The sequence below is a fragment of the Eretmochelys imbricata genome, chromosome 14 (genome assembly GCF_965152235.1).
Source record: "Eretmochelys imbricata isolate rEreImb1 chromosome 14, rEreImb1.hap1, whole genome shotgun sequence".
NCBI lineage: Eukaryota > Metazoa > Chordata > Testudines > Cheloniidae > Eretmochelys > Eretmochelys imbricata.
Window position 1 is genome coordinate 35,734 of NC_135585.1, and position 24,888 is coordinate 60,621.

Genomic DNA, 24,888 nt, shown 5'->3' on the forward strand with positions numbered 1-24,888 from the left:
AAAGGACGGACTTTGACCTGTGGAACTCTATCACCAGAAATCAAGATAAGCTTTTTACCTGTTCAGAACACAGTTCAGGTCCATCTTCTAGAGAGTTGGCTACAAATTAGATGGTGATATTTATTCTTCCTCTAGATAGTCTTAATTCTAGAATGGTTCATAGAAATATATCTTAACCCAAAGGAGGAACAGAGAAGATGGTTCATAATCAGCTAAGTTTTCATTTTAACCTGTATTGTCATGTACAGTAGCAGCATGAGGTATAAATCTGTATATACCTAAAACATTAATGAATGATGTATAGACCACAAATAATGGGACTTTTGAAACCTGCAGATAACACTCTAAAGAAGACTTACACCCACTTGTAGACTTTAATGTAGCACAGCAACCTTTGACTTCGTAGCCTTCAATATCTAATGCATATTGGCTTTAAACCAGTGTTATGTAGGTTTCAGTATCTTTCAACTATCTAAATTTAATGGTAAACGGGAAATATTTTGGCGCTTAAAGATACAATTAGTGATACTTACTTTTCCATATTTTCCTGCCATGACAATCTTGAGTTCTTAATCAAAAATATAAGTAGAGAATATTAGAGAGCTAAATTTAAAAAAATAAAGTTAATTGATCTGTCACAGTTCAGGGCAAAAGTGCACCATTATTGATACTCATGCTTCCAGCTCCCCAGCTGTTGCCTATCTTGGGAGGAGAGCCACATCCCTCTCGTTTCTGACCAGAGTATTTTCTGGGTTGCACAGTGTGACATTATCTGCTTAAAATATGACCATATAGATCATTGTTGCAACCACCGTTATATATTTGCAACAGATCTTGTACAAAGGTTGTCAAGTAAGGTGTCTCTGGACAGGTTATGACTCGCTGAATATAATTATGCTATTTGTATGCATGTATCATTTTTGTATTTGAAGTTATGAGTATTGGCTCTCTACCTGGATTTCAAATGTTTGCTCCTGAGGTAACGCCCACAAGGTAAATAGCTTGCACATCTTGAAGGGACTATTCAAATTAAGTGGCTCATCAAAAGGACACTTAACTCACAATGGAAGACGCTTATCTACACTGAATGGACAGTCCTGTGAATGTTCTGTCTTTGCTATAGGTAATGGCTTCCCACTATGTCTCAGGGCATGTCTATACTGGCAGAGTTGCAGTGCCGCTCAGAGAGCGCTGAAGGGAACCACTGTTGTGTGTTCACACTGTCAGCTGCCTGCGCAATAGTGTGTTCACACTTGCAGTGGTATTTGGAGCATTGCATTCTGGGGAGCTATCCCATAGAGCATTTCTTCCTCTTCTGTTGCTAAGAGTTGTGGGAAGATGGAGGGGGTCGCGGGGCATCCTGGGTCCTGTCCCAATGCCCCGTAATGCATTGCTTCGCATCCCAGCAATCCCTGTGCTTCCATCCACAGTTAGCGCCATCTTTCAGTGGTTTGTGTACTGCGCGCCCAACCTCTTCAGGAATTGCAGGAATGGATCCCGAACTGTTGAGCAGTATGCTGCTCATTCTGACCAACACATCACGATTGGCAGTGGAGTTATTCCTTAAACTACAGAGGCAAGAGGAGTGCGAGCGACATTGATCTCGCCACACGTACTAGCTACGACATGAGATTGCTTGTGGCTTTCACATAGGTGCTGACCACAGTGGAACACTGCTTTTGGGCTTGGGAAATAAGGACTGCCTGGTGAGATCACACTGTGATGCATGTCTGGGATGACGAGCAGTGGCTGCAGAACTTTTGGATGAGGAATGCTGCATTCATGGGACTGTATGATGAGCTTGCCCGCGGCCTGCGGCGCAAGGACAGGAGAATGAGAGCTGCCGTGCCATTGGATAAGCACATGGCGATTGCACTGTGGAAGCTCGTTACTCCAGATGCTACCGATCGGTCGCTAACCAGTTCGGAGTGGGAAGGTCGACTGTTGGACTCATGTTGACGGAAGTGTGCAGGGCCATTAATTGCATCCTGCTCCGAAAGACCATGACATTGTGGATGGCTTTGCACAAATGGGCTTCCCTAACTGTGGAGGGGTGATAGATAGCATGCATATTCCAATTCTGGCACCAGACCACCTAGCCACTGAGTACGTTAATCGCAAGGGGTATTTCTCAGTGGTTCTCCAGGCACTTGTGGATCACCGTGGGCTTTTCACAGACATTAACGCAGGCTGGTCCAGAAAGGTGCATGACGCAAGCATCTTTTAGGGACTTTCTTTGTAGACCAGAAGATCACCGTAGGGGAAGTTGAAATGCCCATTGTGATCCTGGGAGACCCTGCCTACCCCTTAATGCCGTGGCTTATGAAGCCATACAGGGGGCAACTTGACAGCAGCAAGGAGCAGTTCAACAACAGGCTGAACAAGTGCAGAATGATTGTTGAGTGTGCTTTTGGCCGTTTAAAGGCCTGCTGGCGCTGTCTCTATGGGAAGCTGGACCTGGCCAATGACAATATTCCTATGCTTATAGCCGTGTGCTGTACACTCCATAATTGTGAAGGGAAGGATGAAAGCTTCACTCAGGGCTCAACTGCAGAGACTCAGAGCCTGGAGGCTGAGTTTGAACAGCCAGATACCAGGGCTATTAGAGGGGCGCAGCGCAGGGCCATAAGGATTAGGGATGCCTTGAGGCAGCAATTTGAAGCTGAAAGCCACTAATATTTGTTGCTGTGGTTGTGAGTGCAATGCTTGTAATGCTAAGAGGTGATTGTGATTGGTGCAGACAAAGTGGAGAAAGAAGTGGTTCAGGACTGTTTAGAAAAGCTGGATGAGCACAAGTCCATGGGGCCGGATGCGAGGGTGCTAAAGGAGTGGGCGGATGTGATTGCGGAGCCATTGGCCATTATCTTTGAAAACTCATGACGGTCGGGCGAGGTCCCAGATGACTGGAAAAAGGCTAATGTAGTGCCCATCTTTAAAAAAGGGAAGGAGGAGGATCCGGGGAACTACAGGCTAGTCAGCTTCACCTCAGTCCCTTGAAAAATCATGGAGCAGGTTCTCAAAGAATCCATTTTGAAGCACTTTGAGGAGAGGAAAGTGATCAGGAACAGTCAGCATGGATTCACCAAGGGCAAGTCATGCCTGACTAACCTAATTGCTTTCTACAATGAGATAACTGGCTCTGTGGATGAGGGGAAAGCAGTGAGCGTGTTATTCCTTGACTTTAGCAAAGCTTTTGATTTAGTCTCCCACAATATTCTTGCCAGCAAGTTAAAGTAGTATGAGCTGGATGAATGGACTATAAGGTGGATAGAAAGCTGGCTAGATCGTCGGGCTCAACGGGTAGTGATCAATGGCTCCATGTCTAATTGGCAGCCGGTAATGATCTGGAGGATGGCGTGGATTGCACCCTCAGCAAGTTTGCAGATGATACTAAAGTGGGAGGAGTGGTAGATACGCTGGAGGGTAGGGATAGGATACAGAGGGACCTAGACAAATTAGAGTATTGGGCCAAAAGAAATCTGATGAGGTTCAATAAGGACAAGTGCAGAGTCCTGCATTTAGGAAGGAAGAATCCCATGCACTGCTACAGACTAGGGACAGAGTGGCTAGGCAGCAGTTCTGCAGAAAAGGACAGGGGCGGTGGACGAGAAGCTGGATATGAGTCAATAGTGTGTTCAGGCTAACAGCAATTTGGGCTGTATAAGTAGGAGCATTGCCAGCAGTTTGAGGGACATGATCATTCCCCTCTATTCGGCATTGGTGAGACCTCATCTGGAGTACTGTGTCCAGTTTTGGGCCCCATACTACAAGAAGGATGTGGAAAAATTGGAAAGAGTCCAGCGGAGGACAACAAAAATGACTGGAACACATGATTTATGAGGAGAGGCTGTGGGAACTGGGATTATTTAGTTTGCAGAAGAGAAGAATGAGGGGGGATTTGATAGCTGCTTTCAACTACCTGAAAGGGGTTCCAAAGTTGATAGATCTAGACTGTTCTCAGTGGTATCAGATGACAGAACAAGGAGTAATGGTCTCAAGTTGCAGTGGGGGAGGTTTATGTTGGTGGTTTATGTTATGAGGTGGTGGAATCTCCTTCCCTAGAAGTTTTTAAGGTCAGGCTTGACAAAGCCCTGGCTGGGATGATTTAGTCGGGGATCGGTCCTGCTTTGAACAGGGGGTTGGACTAGATGACCTCCTGTCCCTTCCAACCCTGATATTCTATGATTCAGTGATCACGCAAAAAGTCCTCCTTAGTTCTTCGTGGCCGCTTTCTAATTATGCGCAGCCGTTCAGCTGCCGGTAACGAAAGAGGGAGGTGGGGCTCCCAAGCTCATCTCTGTGAAGTTTAAACGCAACGTTTTACAGAAGCAGTATTGTTTGCAACACACACAGCACTGATTCAGTGATTTAAAACACAGCCCGTACTCTCACACCTGTCACTAACTGGCTGACCCCAGGCAAGCACACATGAGCCACAAGACCCCCAAAATGGTGAGTAGCCGCAGCCGCAAGGTAAATCACGCTTCCCGGACCCTTATGTACACTGGGCACTTGGCTCTTGGGGGAGCCAGCACAGTAGGGGAGGGCCTGATAATCATTCCTGTCCCCATACTTACCACAGGATGTGATCATTATGGAAGATATCTTGCTGCTAAGGGTCAGCAGTGGATTGCTCAGTATCTCCATGAGAGTTTCCTGGAGATCTCTGAGGCAGATTCACGTGAAGTGAGGGAGTCAATCAGCAGCCTGTTCGGCTGCTCAGACTAGGCATGCGGTGGGAGACAAGCCTGCTTTCTGCAAACCACCTGCCCCCAACAACTTGCTTCAGCAATTCCCAAAATCAAATCCACTTACCAGGGGCCTCCTCTCCTGTTGCACTTCGCCAGCATCCAACACCTGTGACTGTCTAGCCTCCTCTGGGGTAAAAAAGAGCTCCTGGATGCATGCATCTGACCTCGGAGTCATGCTCTGCCTCTGGGTCACCCTCCACATCCTCGTCCAAGATTTCCTCCTCCTGGCTCGGTCCGCTCTCAACTGGCATGCAAGCCACTGAAGTATCCACAGTGGTCTTCGGAAGTGGAGGTGGGGTCGCCGCCGAGTACTGCATCCAGCTCTTTATAGAACCGGCAGCTCATGGGCGCAGCAGCGTTTGCCTCCCATGCCTTGTGGTAGGTGTTCTGCAGCTCCTTCACTTTGACCGTGCACGGCAGTGTGTCCTGGTCATGGCCCCTTTCTGTCATGCATTGTGAAATCTGTCCATAGGTATCATCATTCCTACAGCTGGAGCACAGCTGGGACTGGACAGCCTCCTTTCCCCAAATGCTGATGAGGTCCAGCTGCTCGGCATTGCTCCATGTGGGGGATCGCCTGGTGCATGGAGCAGGCATAGCCATCTGAAAAGATGTGCTGAGACCACTGCATGCACCACCGAGCAAACAGGAAGGGGACCTACAAAATTCCAGAAGAATTTATGGGGTGGGGATGATGGTTGGTCACCTGAGGGCAGGGTAGTAGAGTTCAAACTGATGACCAGAGGCGAGAACAGGCATTGTGGAACACCTCCTGGAGGCCAGTCGCAGTGCTGTAATCAATCCCGGTGTCTACACTGGCATCGAGCGCTGTAGGCCCAATGCAGAAAGCTGTATGCCTCTCGTTGGGGTGGTTTTTTTACAACGCTGGAACTGCGCGGTTTCTGCGCACTAAGTGGCTTGGCAGTGTGTACACCTTGGGAGATACAGCGCAGAAAGCTGCTTTACTGCGCAGAAACTTGCCAGTGTAGACAGGGCCTTAGTGGAGTCATGCATGGATCTGTGACTCACCCATGTGACTCCAAACACTATTTTGTCACCTGTGATTTTCCATTAGCTTTGCTGAGGGCTTTGTTTGAAACAATGAGTTTCCCTCCACATGGCAAAAGCTATACAAGGCCCTGGAAACACCTCCATTTTGCCTCTTTCCTTCTCAAACCTCTGGACTATGGACTTATACTAAAGGGAGCATTCTAACCAAGGGACTGAGGTCCTTCCAATGATTTGGAAGCAACCAGAGACTTATCAAGCCAGCAGTTTATTCCATCACTGCTACAAGCCTTAACCAAGAACTTTGCATTTATTCTATGTATTTGACTCCTTTAACCGATTTTAACTGTCACCTTTCTTTATTTTTATGAATAAACCTTTAGAATTTAGGTACTAAAGGATCAGGAACAGTGTGATTTTTGGGGTAAGATCTGAGTTGTATATTGACCTGGGTGTGTGGCTGGTCCTTGGTGATCAGAAGAACCTTTTATTTGAGGAGACTGGTTTTAAAGAACAGCTCATCCCTAAGTCTAGTGGTTTTGGTGCCGATACAAGGACTGGAATGCCTAAGGAAACTGCTTTTATGACTTCTTGTTAGCCAGTGTGGTGAAACAGAAGTGTACTTTTGTTGCTGGTTTGGTATATCTCATGGGAGAATAACCTCCAGTTTTGGGGTGTGTCCGCCTTATTTCTCAGCAGTTTGTCCTGAATTTGGTATTCTCAGTTGTGACCCACAAAGGCGAGGTTACGGTGGCATAGTCGGCAGGATCCACAGAACCAGGTCAGTTAAGCTTTGGATCAGATCCCCACGCTATTCAAAATTTGAAATTTGATATTGAGAATTTTAAAGGTTAAAGATCAGTGACCATGAGCCAGAAGGCATCAGCAGAAGAAATCAAACTACAAGCCCTGAGAGAGAGCCTGTGTCTTGAACATGAACAAAGACTGGCAGAACTTTGAATGCAAGAGAAGCAAGCCTTGGCCCAGCTCGAAAAAGAAGCTGGAGGGAGAGCCAAGCAAGCTGGAGAGAGAGCCAAAGAAGCTTACAGAAGGCAAATGGAAGTGCTGCAAGCTGAAACAGAAGTGGACAAACTTAAGCTCCAAATCGAAAAAAGCAATGGAAGAATAGCAGAAACTGTATCCTCTTGAAAGTCCAGTTTATAACAATGTTGGTATGTTGTTTGAGACTAAGAAGTTGTCTGTGTTTAACCCATTATGCTGTGACCAGAGAGAGGGTGACTCTAACCTGGCTAAGGTGGAAAATAACTGTTTGTCTGTGAATGAAGTTTCTGAATGTCTGTCTAATATCTCAGAAGAGAATCTGGATTAGATAAAGCACAGAGAGAACTCACTGGTCAGGAAAATACTTCTCTAGAGCAGATTAAAGTTGATGGTCAGTTTGAAGCCCTAGTTGAGGAAGAAAAGGGTAGATTGTTTGTGGGTGATGGATTGTTGGCTAGTAAAGGTTGTGAAAGTGAGCCTGAACAAGGTAAAAGTGATTTGCTTAAAGTAGCTCAGTATAATGAGACACTATCTGTGGAGAAGAGCATCTGTTGGGAGTGGCAACTTGCCTGTTAAGGAAGCTGTCTCACTTTCCACGTATGTGTGTGAAATCAGCCATGGGTGCTGGGACAAGGAAAGGATCTCTCCAATTGTTTGTCTGTTAAGAATAGCAGTGTGCCTGCTGCAAAAGTGTCTCTCTCTAGCTCTTTGTCTGAAGCCTGTCAACCTATGGTGGTTGAAAATTTATCAGTTGTACCAGAGTTGGTTCTGGATTCAACTGAAGCTCAGGAAGGGAATGTTCCTAAGTTTGTTCCTAGGGAGAATGACATTGTAACTAGGTCATATCCAGTTATAGTCATAACAAAGTCCAGGGACCAGGCAATTCTGGTGCTTCTGTTTTGCCTGTTCCTAGTGTGTTGCTGAGTAAAGATATGACAACTCTGTTTAATCAGGTTGATATCATGACCAGTGCACAAGGAGAGCATGAAGTTGGTTTAACTGTGTTACCCACTAACAGTGTGGATAGCTTTGAGAATGTTTTAAATGGAATGAAGATTGTAAGGGAATTCGACCAGCCCTATGATAACCAACTTGTTGGGAGGATAATGTTGTTGGGACAGGAATGTCTCCATGTTGATTCTATAAATGAACAGTTTCTGTCTCAGGTTCAGAGGGAGGGCTGGGTAGCTGAATCTACAGAGCAGGACAGCAGTGCTGTTAATCTCTCAAATACAGTGGATGGCAGGTAAACTCTCATCTCGAGATACTTTGGATATGTCTTGTAGTCTCTTAGGGTACGTCTACACTACCCGCCGGATATGCGGGTAGTGATTGATCTATCGCGTCACATCTAGACGCGATAAATTGATCCCCGAATCGACGCCTGTACTCCACCTCAGCAGGAGGAGTAAGCAGAGTTGACGGGGGAGGCGTTGCGGTTGACTTGCCGCCGTGAGGATGGCCAGGTAAGTCGTACTAAGATACTTTGACTTCAGCTATGCTATTCGCGTAGCTGAAGTTGCGTATCTTAGTTCAAACTCCCCCGCAGTGTAGCCCTGGCCAAAGTGGACTCAACATCTGATTCCATGTGAAAGCAGAGGTTGGTAATAGACTCAAGGTTCTTTTGTCCTTCCAACGTGCTAGTGAAAATGAATGGTATCTCTTTAAGACTGAGTCCAGCCTTGGAATTGGTAAAGGTTAAGAATCTGAAAATGAGTAAACAAGCTAGTGTCCGTTGTTGTAAATTACCTGACTGACTGAGGGGAGAAAGACTTACCTGTAGCTGTTAGCAAAGAGGACATACCCAGCCAGCCAATGGATTCTGTTACACAAGAGAGCTCAGATTTTGACCCTCTGGAACAGGGAGGAAGGAAAAAACTTAGTCTTGCAAATGGAAGCCACAGGTTAACCCTAAAATGCCAAAACCCCAATGGTATTGAGCCAAAGGCATGGCATAACAAAAATGTTTGTAAATATATGCTTATAATAGATTTGATGTTAATATTAATGCTAATGTTAACTCTTGTAACTAATGTGTGGCTGATACCAAGAACTGTAAAAATATATGATGTGCCTAATCTTTTGGAAAAACCCTTGAACACATTAAGAGTGATACATAAGAACACACTTTATGTTAAAAGGCCTTGTGATACTGATATTTCAAAGCTAGTGCCTATAACCAGTCTTGGAATTTATCTCAGCAGAAAAGACATTTCAGATCTAATGTGCTGTATAAAAAGGGAAACTGAGGCACATTACCATATTGCTTTCCTGGCTAAATGCCAAGATTCCTATGCTATGGAGAACATTAATATCTACATTGACTTGATGTTAATTGGGCTCCAAACATTTGCCAGAGCTTGTATGAGTAAATTAGCTATTTTCATTGGCTCATGGCAAGGTAATATGAAACATACAGGAATTATGCTGCAAGAGCAGATCCAATCTACTATTGGTCTAACCAAGTTTTACCTTGGGTTTGTAAAGGGATTCAGTGATGTTACTTCCATAGTGTTGTTACTTCCATAATGAACCTTACAAAGAAAAGGCCTGTTTTGATCCAACATAATTTTGATAAAACATTTCAGTTATACACTGACACTTCTAATATTGGGGTAGAAACTGTAGTAATACCAGAACCAAGAATGGGAAGTTCCTGCCTTCACTGTTGTTCCCAGCACAGACAGGTTTCCCAAGAACATCTGCTTGCTTTCTCTTCAGAAACAGTTAACAGGTGCAATTGCTAAAGTTATGAGGTACCACACAGCACTTCCTATTCAAGCCCACATTATTCTTAAGTTAAAAAGCATTACAGAGAAGACAATAAAAAAAACCTATATGAACGTTAATAAGCTTACCAAGGTTCACCCTAATTTAGATTCTGGCAGGAGCAGTCCTTCAACAACCTCTGCCCCCCAACCCCATAGGATTCTTTGTGGTTACCAGTTCATCACAGCTTCAGCTCAGAATAAGCACCCAGTCTCATGAGGCCTCAGTAGGCCAAGTCCTTCCAACCCTACCCTAAGGATTGGGGTCCTCTGCCATGGGCCAGTTTATAACCAGCCTATTTATCCAAAAACCCTTTAGTTGTCTCTTGGTTAATGGAGAATCCAGTTTGAACTAGTATATGGGTACCTCTCCATGGTATTGCTTCAAAGGACAAATAATGGAGGAACTAGATTAGCATCCCCCACCCTATTAGAGAAGGTACATACAGTGCCACAATAACACATATACAATAGCATTTTTAATACAATGTACTCCAAAAATGTTAACCCTAACTCAATACGGTTTAACTTTATTCCGTAAAGTTTATTTTAATTCCATAAGGTTCACTCAGGATATTGTCAGTCTGTCATATGATCATTATAGAACAGTCTGTCAGTGTCTTGTTTAATTGAAATTATCAATTTCCATACAGGAAACACATTTGGAAAGAAATATCTTGCTTTTCTATATCGATTGTCCTTTTCTGTTTTTAGGAACAGACATTGCTGCCGGTGAAGAGGTTGCCATCAAATTGGAATGTGTGAAAACCAAGCATCCTCAGCTCCACATAGAGAGTAAAATCTACAAAATGATGCAGGGAGGAGGTAAACTTAAGTTTCTGCTAATAAGAGTATTTTTGTCTGTGTTCATAGATATCAGATACGTTAGTGTTCAGGTTCCCTTTTGGAGATGAGGGAGGTTTCCTTCAGTTTTTCTGTGTTCGAGGATTTGCCCCCAACACTACCATTCACTAATCTAGTCAACACAACTCAGAAAAATGTTAAAATTTAGATCCTTTTCTATGTTCAGTTTTTTAAAAGTTTAAAAGAGATGGTTCTCAGCTTTTAAATTTTTCTGATGTTCTTCCATCTTAAATATTTTGAATTTTTATAAAATGTCAAGTTTTTACCTCCAAAAATTACCTTCAGACAGAACACAAATTTATATAAACAGAAAAAAAAAATAACTAAAGATGCCAACTGCTAGTATTCTCACTTCTGTGTTTTTAGCTTCTTAGAACTAGACTGGGAGAATTCCCTCACTTCTTAAATAATTTTGACCTCCTAAGACGAGGAGTAGCAGAGTAGGACATGAATTTTAGTAGCCACCACATGCCGTCCTATGGTAGGTAAAAATACTGACGTCTTATTGACTTCAGTGGAATGCTGCCCCAGCACAGAGGATTATGCTAGCCGATCCCAACAGAGGTTTGGGGCCTAAACATATAGTTAACTTAGTTTTATTGTTAACTGCCTTAAATAAATAAATACAATCCATTTCAAACACTAAGCCCAGATAAATGTTTTTATTGTGACATGATCATGGTTCTGGAAACCAGGAAATTGAGTTCTAAAGCTTGTTCTGACAAGCACACTCTGTCACTTTGCCTCCGTCACTTACTTGTCACAGGCTCCCCACCTGTATAATGGAGCTATTTACCCCCTTATAGGGACTGTATGAATATATGAAATGTTGTCTAAGGCCCTGATCCAACAAAGCACCAATGTATGGGATTACATGCTAAGCATAATATGTGTGTCAGCTCTTTTTTTTTGAAAGAGGAGGATGTAAGTTTAGATATCTCCTGTTAGAAATTTTGTTAGTCCTTCTGCAGAATCTTAGGTTTATGTTCTCAAAAATCCTTTACATAGTGTAAAATATTATACATCACTGGAAACACAAAATAGCCTTCATTGGGAATATTTAAAATTTTACAGAATAATGTGTTTTTTAAATCTATTTTAAGGGTCTTGAAGATCCATGTTCATGACCTATAGAAACTCAGATGAAAAGCACTGTGAATAAACTATTTTTCTCTGTTCTAGTGGGTATTCCCACAATTAAATGGTGTGGAGCTGAAGGAGACTATAATGTAATGGTGATGGAGTTGTTGGGACCAAGCCTTGAAGATCTATTCAATTTTTGTTCAAGGAAATTCAGTCTGAAGACAGTCCTGTTGCTTGCTGACCAAATGGTAGGAAATTGCTTTCACGCTTTTGATGATGAAATCTACTTGTCATATTAAGGTTTTCAAAGAGCGTTTACTCAGCTATATCCCTTTTCAGGAATTCAGAGGTGGGTGGGGTTTGTGATCTCTTTTAAAGGTTGTAACACTCAAAATTAGGTTTATTTTTGTAAATGCAAAACTTTAAATCAATAATTTTGATGAATGTTTAAATTAAAACAGTTTTTATTGGAATTTAAATATTCTTCTGAATTGTTTACTATCTAGACATTGTTACATTGTGCTAGTGCAAAAGAGCCAGAAAGCGAAGCTGAGTAGAAACAAACGTGAAATTTACTAAGGTGAGGGAACTGGAGAAAGATATGAAAACAATATAGTGAAAAGTAAGCTGTTTGTAAAATCCATTTCTTTTAATAATCTGATATTTTAAATGATAAACAGGTAAAGAAATTTGTTTTTAAGACTGTTTCTAGTAACAGAAATTCATGCACAATGTCTCTTGAATTAATTTCTTCTCTGTATCTAGATTAGTCGAATTGAATATATCCACTCTAAGAACTTCATCCACCGAGATGTAAAACCTGATAACTTCCTGATGGGTCTGGGAAAGAAAGGCAATCTGGTCTACATAATAGACTTTGGGTTAGCCAAGAAGTATCGGGATGCTCGAACTCACCAGCACATTCCATATCGTGAAAATAAAAACTTAACAGGAACTGCCCGTTATGCATCTATAAACACTCATCTTGGAATTGGTGAGCTGGAGGAAGATTGCTTTCTGTCTAGCAAAATATGTATCTGTCATTTTGAGTATTCAGTTAATGAAATATACAGTCTGGATAAATCCTTTTAGCAAGCAGATAATTCTTTTGTAGCTGGTGCATTGATATGTACTATTGGCTGAGCTTGCAAGGCTTACACTCAACTTGATGCTGCCTATTTGTCATGCAATAACTTTTGAATGCTGCATCCAATAAATTCCAAAATTTCAGGAAATATTTCAGGCAACAATATGCAGAACCCTGTTGATGTTTGGGGGGGAAATTAGAAAACTGAAAGGGTGCAAATGTGGGGGGAGGAGAGGCACACAGAGTCCCTGCCTCCTATTTAGCAGAGCCACAAATTCAGACACCTCTGCAATTGTCTATAAATCAAATAACTGATTGATAAGAACCATTTAACACCTTCTGACATAATACCCCTATCTCATTTCTGGCCATCCTCCCAATAGAGTTTAAGATGTTGAAACCCTGAATCTCAGGAAGAAAGAAAAGAAATAACAATAGTGGGGGTGGTTAACTTGGGCTTATGTGTGTGATTTCTTTAGGCTTATGTCTGCAGGTAGGAATAAAAGCAGGAAACTAATGGTTCCAAGGAATTAGCAAGTTTTTGCATAACTGCAAGAGGGATAACTGTTTCTAATTATTGGCAAATTTAAGATGGACTTACTGACCTTTAGCCATATATTATGTATTTGTAAGGCTTTCAGTGACAGTTTGTGGCATAAACATTTTTGTACCTTCACATCAGAACATCAAATCTAACAACTCCACTTTTATACTCTTGTAGAGCAGTCTCGCAGAGACGACTTGGAGTCCTTGGGCTATGTACTGATGTATTTTAACCTGGGCTCCCTCCCATGGCAGGGACTGAAGGCAGCAACAAAAAGACAGAAATATGAACGTATCAGTGAAAAGAAAATGTCTACACCCATTGAGGTTTTGTGTAAAGGATATCCTTGTAAGTTATCCTTTTGATGGTGTATTGACAAAGTTAGCTTTTTTTTTTTTTTACTTGACATTGAATAGTAGGTTCTATTGCTATTTAAGTTTTAAGCTATATTAATTTAGTGATTACTTTGACATCTGTTCATAAATAGGCATATCAAACTCCATGATGGGCTAAATGTTTATGTACATGGACATCACACTTGCTTGTCAGGACCCCTCTCTGTCCCTTGACCAGCTCTCCTCACCTTCAATTTTATATTTTTTTTGAATGTGTATTCACTGGGACTTTGGGATTGAAAGCGGTCTCTCCAGGTCTCCTGACTCTGTACTTTTATCATACTTTGTGCTCTTGTAAAAATGCTGTGCTGTATGAAGATAGACAAAAATAATTATTTATAGGAGTTGACCAGTTCAAGGTTTTCATCCCTTTGTTTGAATAGGCTGGATTGCAAAGTCAGATGCACCAATAGTACCTGCTGTACTTGGGAACATGGAGAATAGAAATTACCATACTGGATTGACTATATGATCCATCTGATCCAGTATCCTGTCTCTGACAGTGGCCAACACCAAATGCCTCAGAGGAAAATGCAAGAAACCTTACATTAGGCCGGTGTTTTCCCCCACATTTGATCTGCCCAGTCACGCTGCCTGTTCCCCCCCCAAAATTTAGTTATCTTCCTAATCTCCGGCAGTTAAAAATTGATTTAAACCCTGACACACAAGGTTTAATCTCTTCCACAGTTTGTTTTATCATTAACTAAAAATGTGAACATTTTTGTTAGCCGTATAAATGTCCAGTCTTTGAATCTTGCTAAGTTCTTGGCCTCAACAACTGCCTATGGTGACACTTCCACAGTTGGAGTTGTGTGAAAAAGATATTTCTTTTCATATGTTTTGACTTTTGCCACCTTTCAATTTAATTGAATGTCCCTTTGTTCTTGTGTTACAAGAGGCAACAGAAGATCCTGATCTATCTTCTCTGTACCATTCAAGTTGTCAGCTTTGTTTCCTTAAAATTAAATACAATGTGAATGCAACATTATGGTTGAAAATATAAAAAATGGGAATCTTGCAGTCTAAAGTTCTTAAGGAACGTTAACTCTGCCACTGTGTGTATGTATAATTTAATGTATTGCATAGAGGGTGTAGCCCTAGTGTGTGTGTGTGTGTGTATATATATACACACACACACTAACTATAACGCTGAATATTCTTGTTATATGTGTAACAAGAATATTCAGAGTTATAGTTAGTGTGTGTGTGTATATATACTGGGGCTGTCAAGCAATTAAAAAAATGAATCGTGCTGTTAACAATAGAATACTATTTATTTTAAATACGTTTGGATGTTTACTACTTTTTCAAATATATTAATTTCAGTTACAACACAGAATACAAAGTGTACAGTGCTCACTTTATATTTATTTTTTATTACAAATATTTGCACTGTAAAAAAAATGTATATTTCAGTTCATCTCATACAAGTACTGTAGTGCAATCTCTTTATCATGAAAGTTGAACTTACAAATGTAGAATTACGTACAGACAAATAACTGCATTAAAAAATAAAACAATGTAAAACTTTAGAGCCTACAAGTCCACTCAGTCCTACTTTTTGGTCAGCCAGTCACTCAGACAAACAAGATTGGTTACAATTTTCAGGAGATAATGCTGCCTGCTTCTTGTTTACAATGTCACCTGAAAGTGAGAACAGGCATTCGCATGGCACTGCTGTAGCTGGTGTTGCAAGATATTTACGTGCCAGATGTGCTAAAGCAGTGGTTCTCAAACTTTTGTATTGGTGACCCCTTTCACATAGCAAGCCTCTGAGTGCGACCCCCCCTCCCCCTTATAAATTAAAAACACTCTTAAACATATTTAACACCATTATAAATGCTGGAGGCAAAGTGGGGCTTGGGATGGAGGCTGACAGCTTGCAACCCTCCCACGTAATAACCTCGCGACCACCTGAGTGGTCACAACCCACCATTTGAGAATTCCTTTTCTAAAGATTCATATGTCCCTTCATGCTTCAACCACCATTACAGAGGACATGCTTTCATGCTGATGATGGGTTCTGCTTGGTAACGATACAAAGCAGTGCAGACTGATGAATGTTCATTTTCATCATCTGAGTCAGATGCCACCAGCAAAAGGTTGATTTTCTTCTTTGGTGGTTTGGGTTCTGTAGTTTCTGCATCAGAGTCTTGCTCTTTTAAGACTTCTAAAAGCATGCTCCAGACCTCATCCCTCTCAGATTTTGGACGACACTTCAGATTCTTAAACCTTGGGTCATAGAATATCAGGGTTGGAAGGGACCTCAGGAGGTCATCTAGTCCAACCCCCTGCTCAAAAGCAGGACCCATACCCAATTAAATCATCCCAGCCAGGGCTTTGTCAAGCCTGACCTTAAAAACTTCTAAGGAAGGAGATTCCACCACCTCCCTAGGCAACGCATTCCAGTGTTTCACCACCCTCCGAGTGAAAAAGTTTTTCCTAATATCCAACCTAAACCTCCCCCACTGCAACTTGAGACCATTACTCCTTGTCCTGTCCTCTTCCACCACTGAGAATAGTCTAGAACCATCCTCTCTGGAACCACCTCTCAGGTAGTTGAAAGCAGCTATCAAATCCCCCCTCATTCTTCTCTTCTGCAGACTAAACAATCCCAGTTCCCTCAGCTTCTCCTCATAAGTCATGTGTTCCAGACCCCTAATCATTTTTGTTGCCCTTCGCTGGACTCTCTCCAATTTCTCCACATCCTTCTTGTAGTGTGGGACCCAAAACTGGACACAGTACTCCAGATGAGGCCTCACCAATGTCGAATAGAGGGGGACGATCACGTCCCTCGATCTGCTCGCTATGCCCCTACTTCTACATCCCAAAATGCCATTGGCCTTCTTGGCAACAAGGGCACACTGCTGACTCATATCCAGCTTCTCATCCACTGTCACCCCTACGTCCTTTTCCGCAGAACTGCTGCCTAGCCATTCGGTCCCTAGTCTGTAGCTGTGCATTGGGTTCTTCCGTCCTAAGTGCAGGACCCTGCACTTATCCTTATTGAACCTCATCAGATTTCTTTTGGCCCAATCCTCCAATTTTTCTAGGTCCCTCTGTATCCTATCCCTGCCCTCCAGCGTATCTACCACTCCTCCCAGTTTAGTATCATCCGCAAATTTGCTGAGAGTGCAATCCACACCATCCTCCAGATCATTTATGAAGATATTGAACAAAACCGGCCCCAGGACCGACCCCTGGGGCACTCCACTTGACACCGGCTGCCAACTAGACATGGAGCCATTGATCACTACCCGTTGAGCCCGACAATCTAGCCAACTTTCTACCCACCTTATAGTGCATTCATCCAGCCCATACTTCCTTAACTTGCTGACAAGAATACTGTGGGAGACCGTGTCAAAAGCTTTGCTAAAGTCAAGAAACAATACATCCACTGCTTTCCCTTCATCCACGAAACCAGTAATCTCATCATAGAAGGCGATTAGATTAGTCAGGCATGACTTGCCCTTGGTGAATCCATGCTGACTGTTCCTGATCACTTTCCTCTCATGTAAGTGCTTCAGGATTGATTCTTTGAGGACCTGCTCCATGATTTTTCTGGGGACTGAAGTGAGGCTTACTGGCCTGTAGTTCCCAGGATCCTCCTCCTTCCCTTTTTTAAAGCTTGGCACTACATTAGCCTTTTTCCAGTCATCCGGGACTTCCCCCGTTCACCACGAGTTTTCAAAGATAATGGCCAATGGCTCTGCAATCACAGCCGCCAGTTCCTTTAGCACTCTCGGATGCAACTCATCCGGCCCCATTGACTTGTGCACGTCCAGTTTTTCTAAATAGTCCCTAACCACCTCTTTCTCCACAGAGGGCTGGCCATCTATTCCCCATGTTGTGATGCCCAGCACAGCAGTCTGGGAGCTGACCTTGTTCGTGAAGACAGAGGCAAACAAAGCATTGAGTACATTAGCTTTTTCCACATCCTCCGTCACTAGGTTGCCTCCGTCATTCATTAAGGGGCCCACACTTTCCTTGGCTTTCTTCTTGTTGCCAACATACCTGAAGAAACCCTTCTTGTTACTCTTGACATCTCTCGCTAGCTTCAGCTCCAGGTGCGATTTGGCCCTCCTAATTTCATTCCTACATGCCCGAGCAATATTTTTATACTCTTCCCTGGTCATATGTCCAACCTTCCACTTCTTGTAAGCTTCTTTTTTATGCTTAAGATCTGCTAGGATTTCACCGTTAAGCCAAGCTGGTCACCTGCCATATTTACTATTCTTTCGACACATCGGGATGGTTTGTCCCTGTAACCTCAACAGGGATTCCTTGAAATACAGCCAGCTCTCCTGGACTCCTTTCCCCTTCATGTTAGTCCCCCAGAGGATCCTACCCATCCGTTCCCTGAGGGAGTCAAAGTCTGCTTTCCTGAAGTCCAGGGTCCGTATCCTGCTGCTTACCTTTCTTCCCTGTGTCAGGATCCTGAACTCAACCAACTCATGGTCACTGCCTTCCAGATTCCCATCCACTTTTGCTTCCCCTACTAATTCTTCCCGGTTTGTGAGCAGCAGGTCAAGAAAAGCTCCCCCCCTAGTTGGCTCCTCTAGCACTTGCACCAGGAAATTGTCCCCTACGCTTTCCAAAAACTTCCTGGATTGTCTATGCACCGCTGTACTGCTCTCCCAGCAGATATCAGGAAAATTAAAGTCACCCATGAGAACCAGGGCATGCGATCTAGTAGCTTCCGTGAGCTGCCGGAAGAAAGCCTCATCCACCTCATCCCCCTGGTCCGGTGGTCTATAGCAGACTCCCACCACTACATCACTCCTGTTGCTCACACTTCTAAACTTAATCCAGAGACACTCAGGTTTTTCTGCAGTATCGTACCGGAGCTCTGAGCAGTCATACTGCTCCCTTACATACAGTGCTACTCCCCCACCTTTTCTGCCCTGCGTGTCCTTCCTGAACAGTTTATAACCGTCCATGACAGTACTCCAGTCATGTGAGTTATCCCACCAAGTCTCTGTTATTCCAATCACGTCATAATTCCTTGACATTATTCCAGGACCTCCAGTTCTCCCTGCTTGTTTCCAAGGCTTTGTGCATTCGTATATAAGCACTTGAGATAACCTGCTGATCGCCCCTCATTCTCAGTATGAGGCAGGAGCCCTCCCCTCACAGACATTCCTGCCTGTGCTTCCTCCCGGTATCCCGCTTTCCCACTTAACTCAGGGCTTTGGTCTCCTTCCCCCGGTGAACCTAGTTTAAAGCCCTCCTCACTAGGTTAGCCAGCCTGCTCGCAAAGATGCTCTTCCCTCTCTTCGTAAGGTGGAGCCCGTCTCTGCCCAGCACTCCTCCTTCATGGAACACCATCCCATGGTCAAAGAATCCAAAGCCTTCTCTCCGACACCACCTGTGTAGCCATTCGTTGACTTCCACTATTCGACGGTCCCTACCCAGGCCTTTTCCTTCCACGGGGAGGATGGACGAGAACACCACTTGCGCCTCAAACTCCTTTATCCTTCTTCCCAGAGCCACGTAGTCCACAGTGATCCGCTCAAGGTCATTCTTGGCAGTATCATTGGTGCCCACGTGGAGAAGTGCTGTAGCTACTTTTAGAAATCTCACATCGGTGCCTTTTGTGTTTTGTCAAATCTGTTGTGAAAGTGTTCTTAAAACGAACATGTGTTGGGTCATCATCGAGACTGCTATAACATGAAATGAATGCAGGTAAAACAGAGCAGGAGACATACAATTCTCCCATGAAGGAGTACAGTCACAAATTTAATTGACGCATTATTTTTTTAACGAGCACCATCAGCATGGAAGCATGTCCTTTGGAATGGTGGCCCAAGCATGAAGGGGCATATGAATGTTTAGCATATCTGACATGTAAATACCTTGCAACATCGGCTGCAGAAGTGCCATGCGAATGAACACTTGTTCTCGCTTTCAGGTGACATTGTAAATAAGAAGCAGGCAGCAATATCTCCTGTCAATGTAAACAAACCTGTTTGTCTTAACGATTGGCAGAATAAGAAGTGGGACTGGATGGACTTGTAGGCTCTAAAGTTTACACCGTTTTGTTTGAGTGCAGTTATGTAACCAAAAAAAATCTGCATTTGTAAGTTACATTTTCACGATAAAGAGATTGCACTTCAGTACTTGTATGAGGTGACCTGAAAAATACTACTCTGAAAACTATTTCTTTTATCATTTTTCAGTACATACATTTGTAATAAAAAATAATATAAAGTGAGCACTGTGCACTTTGTATTCTGTGTTGTAACTGAAATCAATATTGAAAATGTAGGAAAAATATCCAAATGTTTAATAAATTTCAATTGGTATTCTATAGTTTATAAGTGCGATTAATCGTGATAAATTATTTTGAGTTAATCGCGAGTTAACTGTGATTGACAGCCTAATATATATAAACCCAAACGTTTAAAGTATTAAAAAATCCAAAACACTACATGATTCCACTGGACTCCTTGTTGTTTTTGTGGATACAGACTAACATGGCTACCCGCTGATACGTGATATGATTTCAGTGTGGCTTATTCAATGTTTTAAACGTTCCCCATGTTTATTGCCTTTATGTAGATGCAGGCTATGCCACATTTTGCATTTTAGTACATAGATGTGTCCAATAGCAAAATTGAATACTCTTCCATGGAATTTTACATAAATAGAGATTGGCCCTATCCTGAGAAGTACAATATAAATTCAGAAGCAGTGAATGGCACACACAAAATAAGACAGTCTTTCCTATCCACTGTGCTCATTGCTACTGTAGGAGTCTAATCTGTTCTTTCCTCTCCCACCTTCAGCTATATTGGTGGGGACTCTTCCTTCAGATCATGTTCTCTGCTGCTGGCAAGTAGAGTCTCTACCTACTGTGTGATTGATGATGAAATATGGAATATCACACAAATCCTTCCTTTGATGCCCACATCTTTTTAGATGGAGTCCGTTCAGTAGTTTGTTTTCTACCATTTCCTTGCTCCACCCTATCTCCATGCCATTGAGACACAGTACTGTCTCCTCCAAGTCTTAGCATTATGGTTTTGATTTTTCCTTTCGTTCAGGGGATTCTGTGACATTTATATCCTTGAACCAAATCTTAATGTATTTAGGCTTTAAAATTTCTGTAGACTTAGCAGTGTAAATATTACAGTTGCCCCAGGAAAAATTAATAGCTTAGCAACTAAAATGGTGCTGCATCTTTTTGTTTGCTCGATGTGTCTGGAATTGTTGGGAAGATAATGTTACATGTAGAAAAGGATGATAAAACTGTACTATCCCAGAAAACAGTACATTAATTTTGGAACAATTATTTAAAATTAAATATGAAGCTAGTAAACTAGATTTCTCTTGTTACAGCCGAGTTTGCTACATACCTGAATTTCTGCCGCTCTTTGCGTTTTGATGACAAACCAGACTATTCTTATCTAAGACAGTTATTCAGAAACCTGTTCCACCGACAAGGCTTCTCCTATGACTATGTATTTGACTGGAACATGCTCAAATTTGTAAGTAGAGAACATTGCTGACTTAGTCAAAGAGGCCATTGGAAGAATTGAATTCTTCTATTTAGGATAGCTGCTATATATTTTAAGTTTGATTTCTTTACTAACAGTGTATATTTTGACTGTGCTACCCTAGACTCCCTGTGTTCAAACAACATTTCTGAGGGCCCAGCTTTCTTTTGGTGTTTGAGTGCAGTCTGAAAGCTTGAAGATGATTTTCTACAGTGCCTTTTCATTTCTTTAGTAAAGAGAGAGAGAACATTGGCTTGAAGAAATACTGAGATGTTCAAATCAACTAGTACATTCCTTACACTAAGGATAAAATCTTAAGGGGAATTGGAACTTCCCATTATGAATTAATAAGTGGCAAGATGTTAGTTTTCAAATGAGATCACTATTGAAACTCTCTAGTAAATTTATTCCTTAACTTGTAGGTGAAAATGTGTTACATTTAATTCTTTACATTGAAAATCTAATTTCTGTCACTCTCTGGGATCATAGTATGTCTACACTGCAGTGCAAGTCCAGAGTTAGTCTACACTGATTGATTGTTAACCCTATATTAAGATTTTTCTAACGTGAGCTTGAACCTGGGGCTCCAGGATCCATACTGCAGCGCACAGACCTGAGTCAAACCAGCCACATCCCAGACTCCCTGGTGCCTTCCTGAAATGTAGCTGCTCTAGCCCTTTGACTGTAGTGCACTGCGGGAAAACTTGACCATCCACCCTGCAAGTTTGAACATCCCACCAACACGTCTTGCTTATCAGTCTTTTTGGTCTGTGTGGTCTCAGCATCGTGGAGGAGGTGCCTTTTCAGGAACTTATTTTGCTTCTGTTTTCCCTCCTGTGTCAGGAAACGGGCAGAGCTTCCGTGAACCGCTGGTGGACATTGTGGCAGTGTTTTTTGGCCCACCAAAAGCAACTGAAAGAGATTATGATGGACCACGAGGAGGAGGAGAGGGAGTACCCAGGCATGGCAGACCTCTCACTGGCTGAGGCTGTTCATGACATTCCATATAGCTGCTGATGCCCCCTATGTAGACTAGTGCTTTTGGCGCAGGGCCACAAGAACAGACTGATGGAATCACATCATCATGCAGACCTGGGATGACCAGCAGTGTTTCCAGAACTTTTGCATGAAGAAAGCTGTTTCTGGAGTTTAGTGAACAGTTTCCCCAACCCACTAGTGTAAAGACATGCATGAAGCCACCCTTACTGGTCCAGAAGCAGGTTGCTATAGCCATCTGGAAATTGGCTACCCCAGGCTGCTACACCTCCGTTGCAAACCAGTTTGGTGTTGGAAAGTCAAATGTGGGTAAAGTGGTGGGAGAGGTTTCTCAGGCAATCAGGCACGTGCTTTATCCCAAGGTGGCAAGCATAAAAGATATTCCTGAAGTAACTGCTGATTTTGAGAGAATGGGGTTTTCCAGATTGCAGTGGGGCCATTGATGGGTCTCATGTGCCCATAGTTTGCCCTCCTCAAGGAGCACAAGAGTATATAAACCACAAAGGGTACTACTACATTGTTCCCACCATTCTGAGAGGTTTGTTTGTAGATGAAACAGTGGTCTGGGCTCAAGCCTGAATCTGAGACCAGGCTTACATTGCAGGGTAGACATAACCAGTAATTACTAGAAATCACTGTACCAGAATAATGGATGTCTAATACCTAGGGTAGGAGGAACAGGACAATAATTGATAATAAGGGAGAACTTTCGCACAAGTGGCCTTCCCCAAAGTAGGAAATCTTTTGATTGAACCCCTGTGCTCAGAATAATGTTTATTGGAGTTCTTATTATGCTTTTGTACAGAAAGGGTTTTCAAAGTTTGCAGAGCCTGTTGCTCTTGGGACACCTGATCAATGCTGCATTCTGGAGAGATGTAGGGAATGTTTGGGACAATATAATTCTGCTATTGTAGCTCTAATTCTGGTGATCTCCATCCCAGTTTTCTTCAAGCTATTCGTTGAAACAAAATTTCTGATCTTGCTGCTGCCCATCGTACTTTCATTACTATGAATCTCAGATCATTCAAAGAAAAATTTGCTGCATCTCGTTATCAGAAAATGCAAACTACACAAACTTATAAAACATCTACAAAAACAAATAATTTTTAAAACTTTATATTGCATTAGTTCCCATGCTGTGTCACTCCTAAACATAGAAGATGACACACACCTTGTTTGGAAAGGCTTATAATCTGGAAAAAAAAAAAAAAACACTAAGGGAGGAGGAAAGGGATAAAATGTATAAGCAAAATGATCAGGGGGTGACTGAATGCTTCTTGTTATGATTGGTTTTTAAGTGAAATTCTAATTCTCCACCATTCAGCCCCGCATGTATTTCCTCCAGACCAATTCACAGGTTCAGTTGCAGTGTTCTTATGTCTGTCCACCTCAGCATTCAGTCCTTCAGCATGGATGAGCAGTTTAAAGTATAAGTTAAATAAGTAAGTCAGTGATTTTGTCAGCTGCTTTTGTTATGCCTCCGGAAAGAGGTGTATCTTCAAGAGGGATTTAAATGAAAGAAAGGAACATGGCTTTATAGATCAGTTCAGGAATGGAGTTGCATACACAGAGGACAACATAAGAGAGAGGTTGGTGGCAGCTGAGAGATGTGGACGAATGGGGTCAAAGTTGGCATTATTCAAACCCCTAGACATCTTTGACAGAAGAGACAAGAACAAAAAAGTGCTAAATAGAAGTTTGCGGTAATGCCAGCAAAAGTTGATGCAGTACATAAGTGAAGGGAATCATTCTGCATGTTCAGAGGGGGCCAGGGATGTGATCAGATCAACTGGTAAGGAGATCTTAGCAGTTGCATTTTATATGGATTGAATGGGATCTACAGAAATTTGTGCAAGTTACATAACTTAGTTTGCCAGTTCAGAATATTGTTTGATCAATGTCCTACTCCTGGATTTTTTGAAGGTTGGTAGTAGCTTGAACCAGATGCTGTCCTAATGCTGATTCTTGCTTTTCACTTCAAAACTAGATTACTGCAATGTCCTCTGCCTATAGCCTCCCTAAGAGTTTCAAGCAGACTCAGCTTGTGGAGAATGAAATGGTTCAGCTCTTGAGATGGTGATATGCTAAGATTATATTATACCAGTGTTTCATACTTCTGAGTGCAGCTTCAGGTGCTGATTGATGTAAATCTTGAGTGACATGGAACCCTAAAGATTGTTTTACCACTATGTCCTGTCACAATGGCTAAGGGCTTCTCTTCACTACTGGGGTAAGTCGACCCAAGTTATGCTACTCCAGCTAAGTGAATAACATAGTTGGGGTCCACGTAGCTTAGGTTGACTTACCCCAGTGTCTTCACTGCGCTGCGTCAATGGGAGACGCTGTTCAGTTGACTTCCCTTACGCTTCTTAGAGAGCTGGAGTACCGGAGTCCACCAGAGAGTGCTCTGCCGTTGATTTAGCGGGTCTTCACTAGAGCTGCTAAATCAACCCCTTCTGCATCGATTGCATCAGTGTCAATCTCTGTAGTGAAGACAAGCCTTTACATCAGCAGGGTTGTTTCTGGTGTATTTTTCAGACCTAGGAAAAGGGTGTTCTCAGTCAAATCCTTCACCTGTGAATTCACTCCTCTTGTGCTCTGTGAGTGTGATCAGCTTTAGGGTAGAAAGTAAGATCAAGTATAATCAGATCTTTAATTGGTATTTTCCCATCAAAGCAGGTTCTGGGGTTTGTGAGGTCAACTTCCGAATTTTTGGAAGAAGGCAATTACTGTTACTTGTAACTATTGTGAGGTACCCAGATGCCATGACAATGGACATGTGTTAGATAGGATTTCTGACACCACAGTCCTTCTCATAACTATAATATCTGGATGCTATAATGAAATACAAATTAAATTAAATACTGTAGTTTTGATGGGAACTTACAGCA

General features: G+C 42.5%; 1 protein-coding gene across 3 annotated transcripts in view; it reads left to right on the forward strand.

The window, feature by feature from the left end:
- The window catches only part of CSNK1D (casein kinase 1 delta), a 68,041-nt gene that overhangs the window by 16,917 nt on the left and 26,236 nt on the right, over positions 1-24,888 (forward strand). For all 3 annotated transcript variants that reach the window (XM_077833000.1, XM_077832999.1, XM_077832998.1), the window contains exons 2-6: positions 10,244-10,354; positions 11,576-11,724; positions 12,242-12,470; positions 13,285-13,455; positions 20,844-20,992. In XM_077833000.1, the coding sequence (XP_077689126.1) occupies positions 10,244-10,354; positions 11,576-11,724; positions 12,242-12,470; positions 13,285-13,455; positions 20,844-20,992 (809 nt within the window). The remainder of the gene's footprint in view (positions 1-10,243; positions 10,355-11,575; positions 11,725-12,241; positions 12,471-13,284; positions 13,456-20,843; positions 20,993-24,888) is intronic.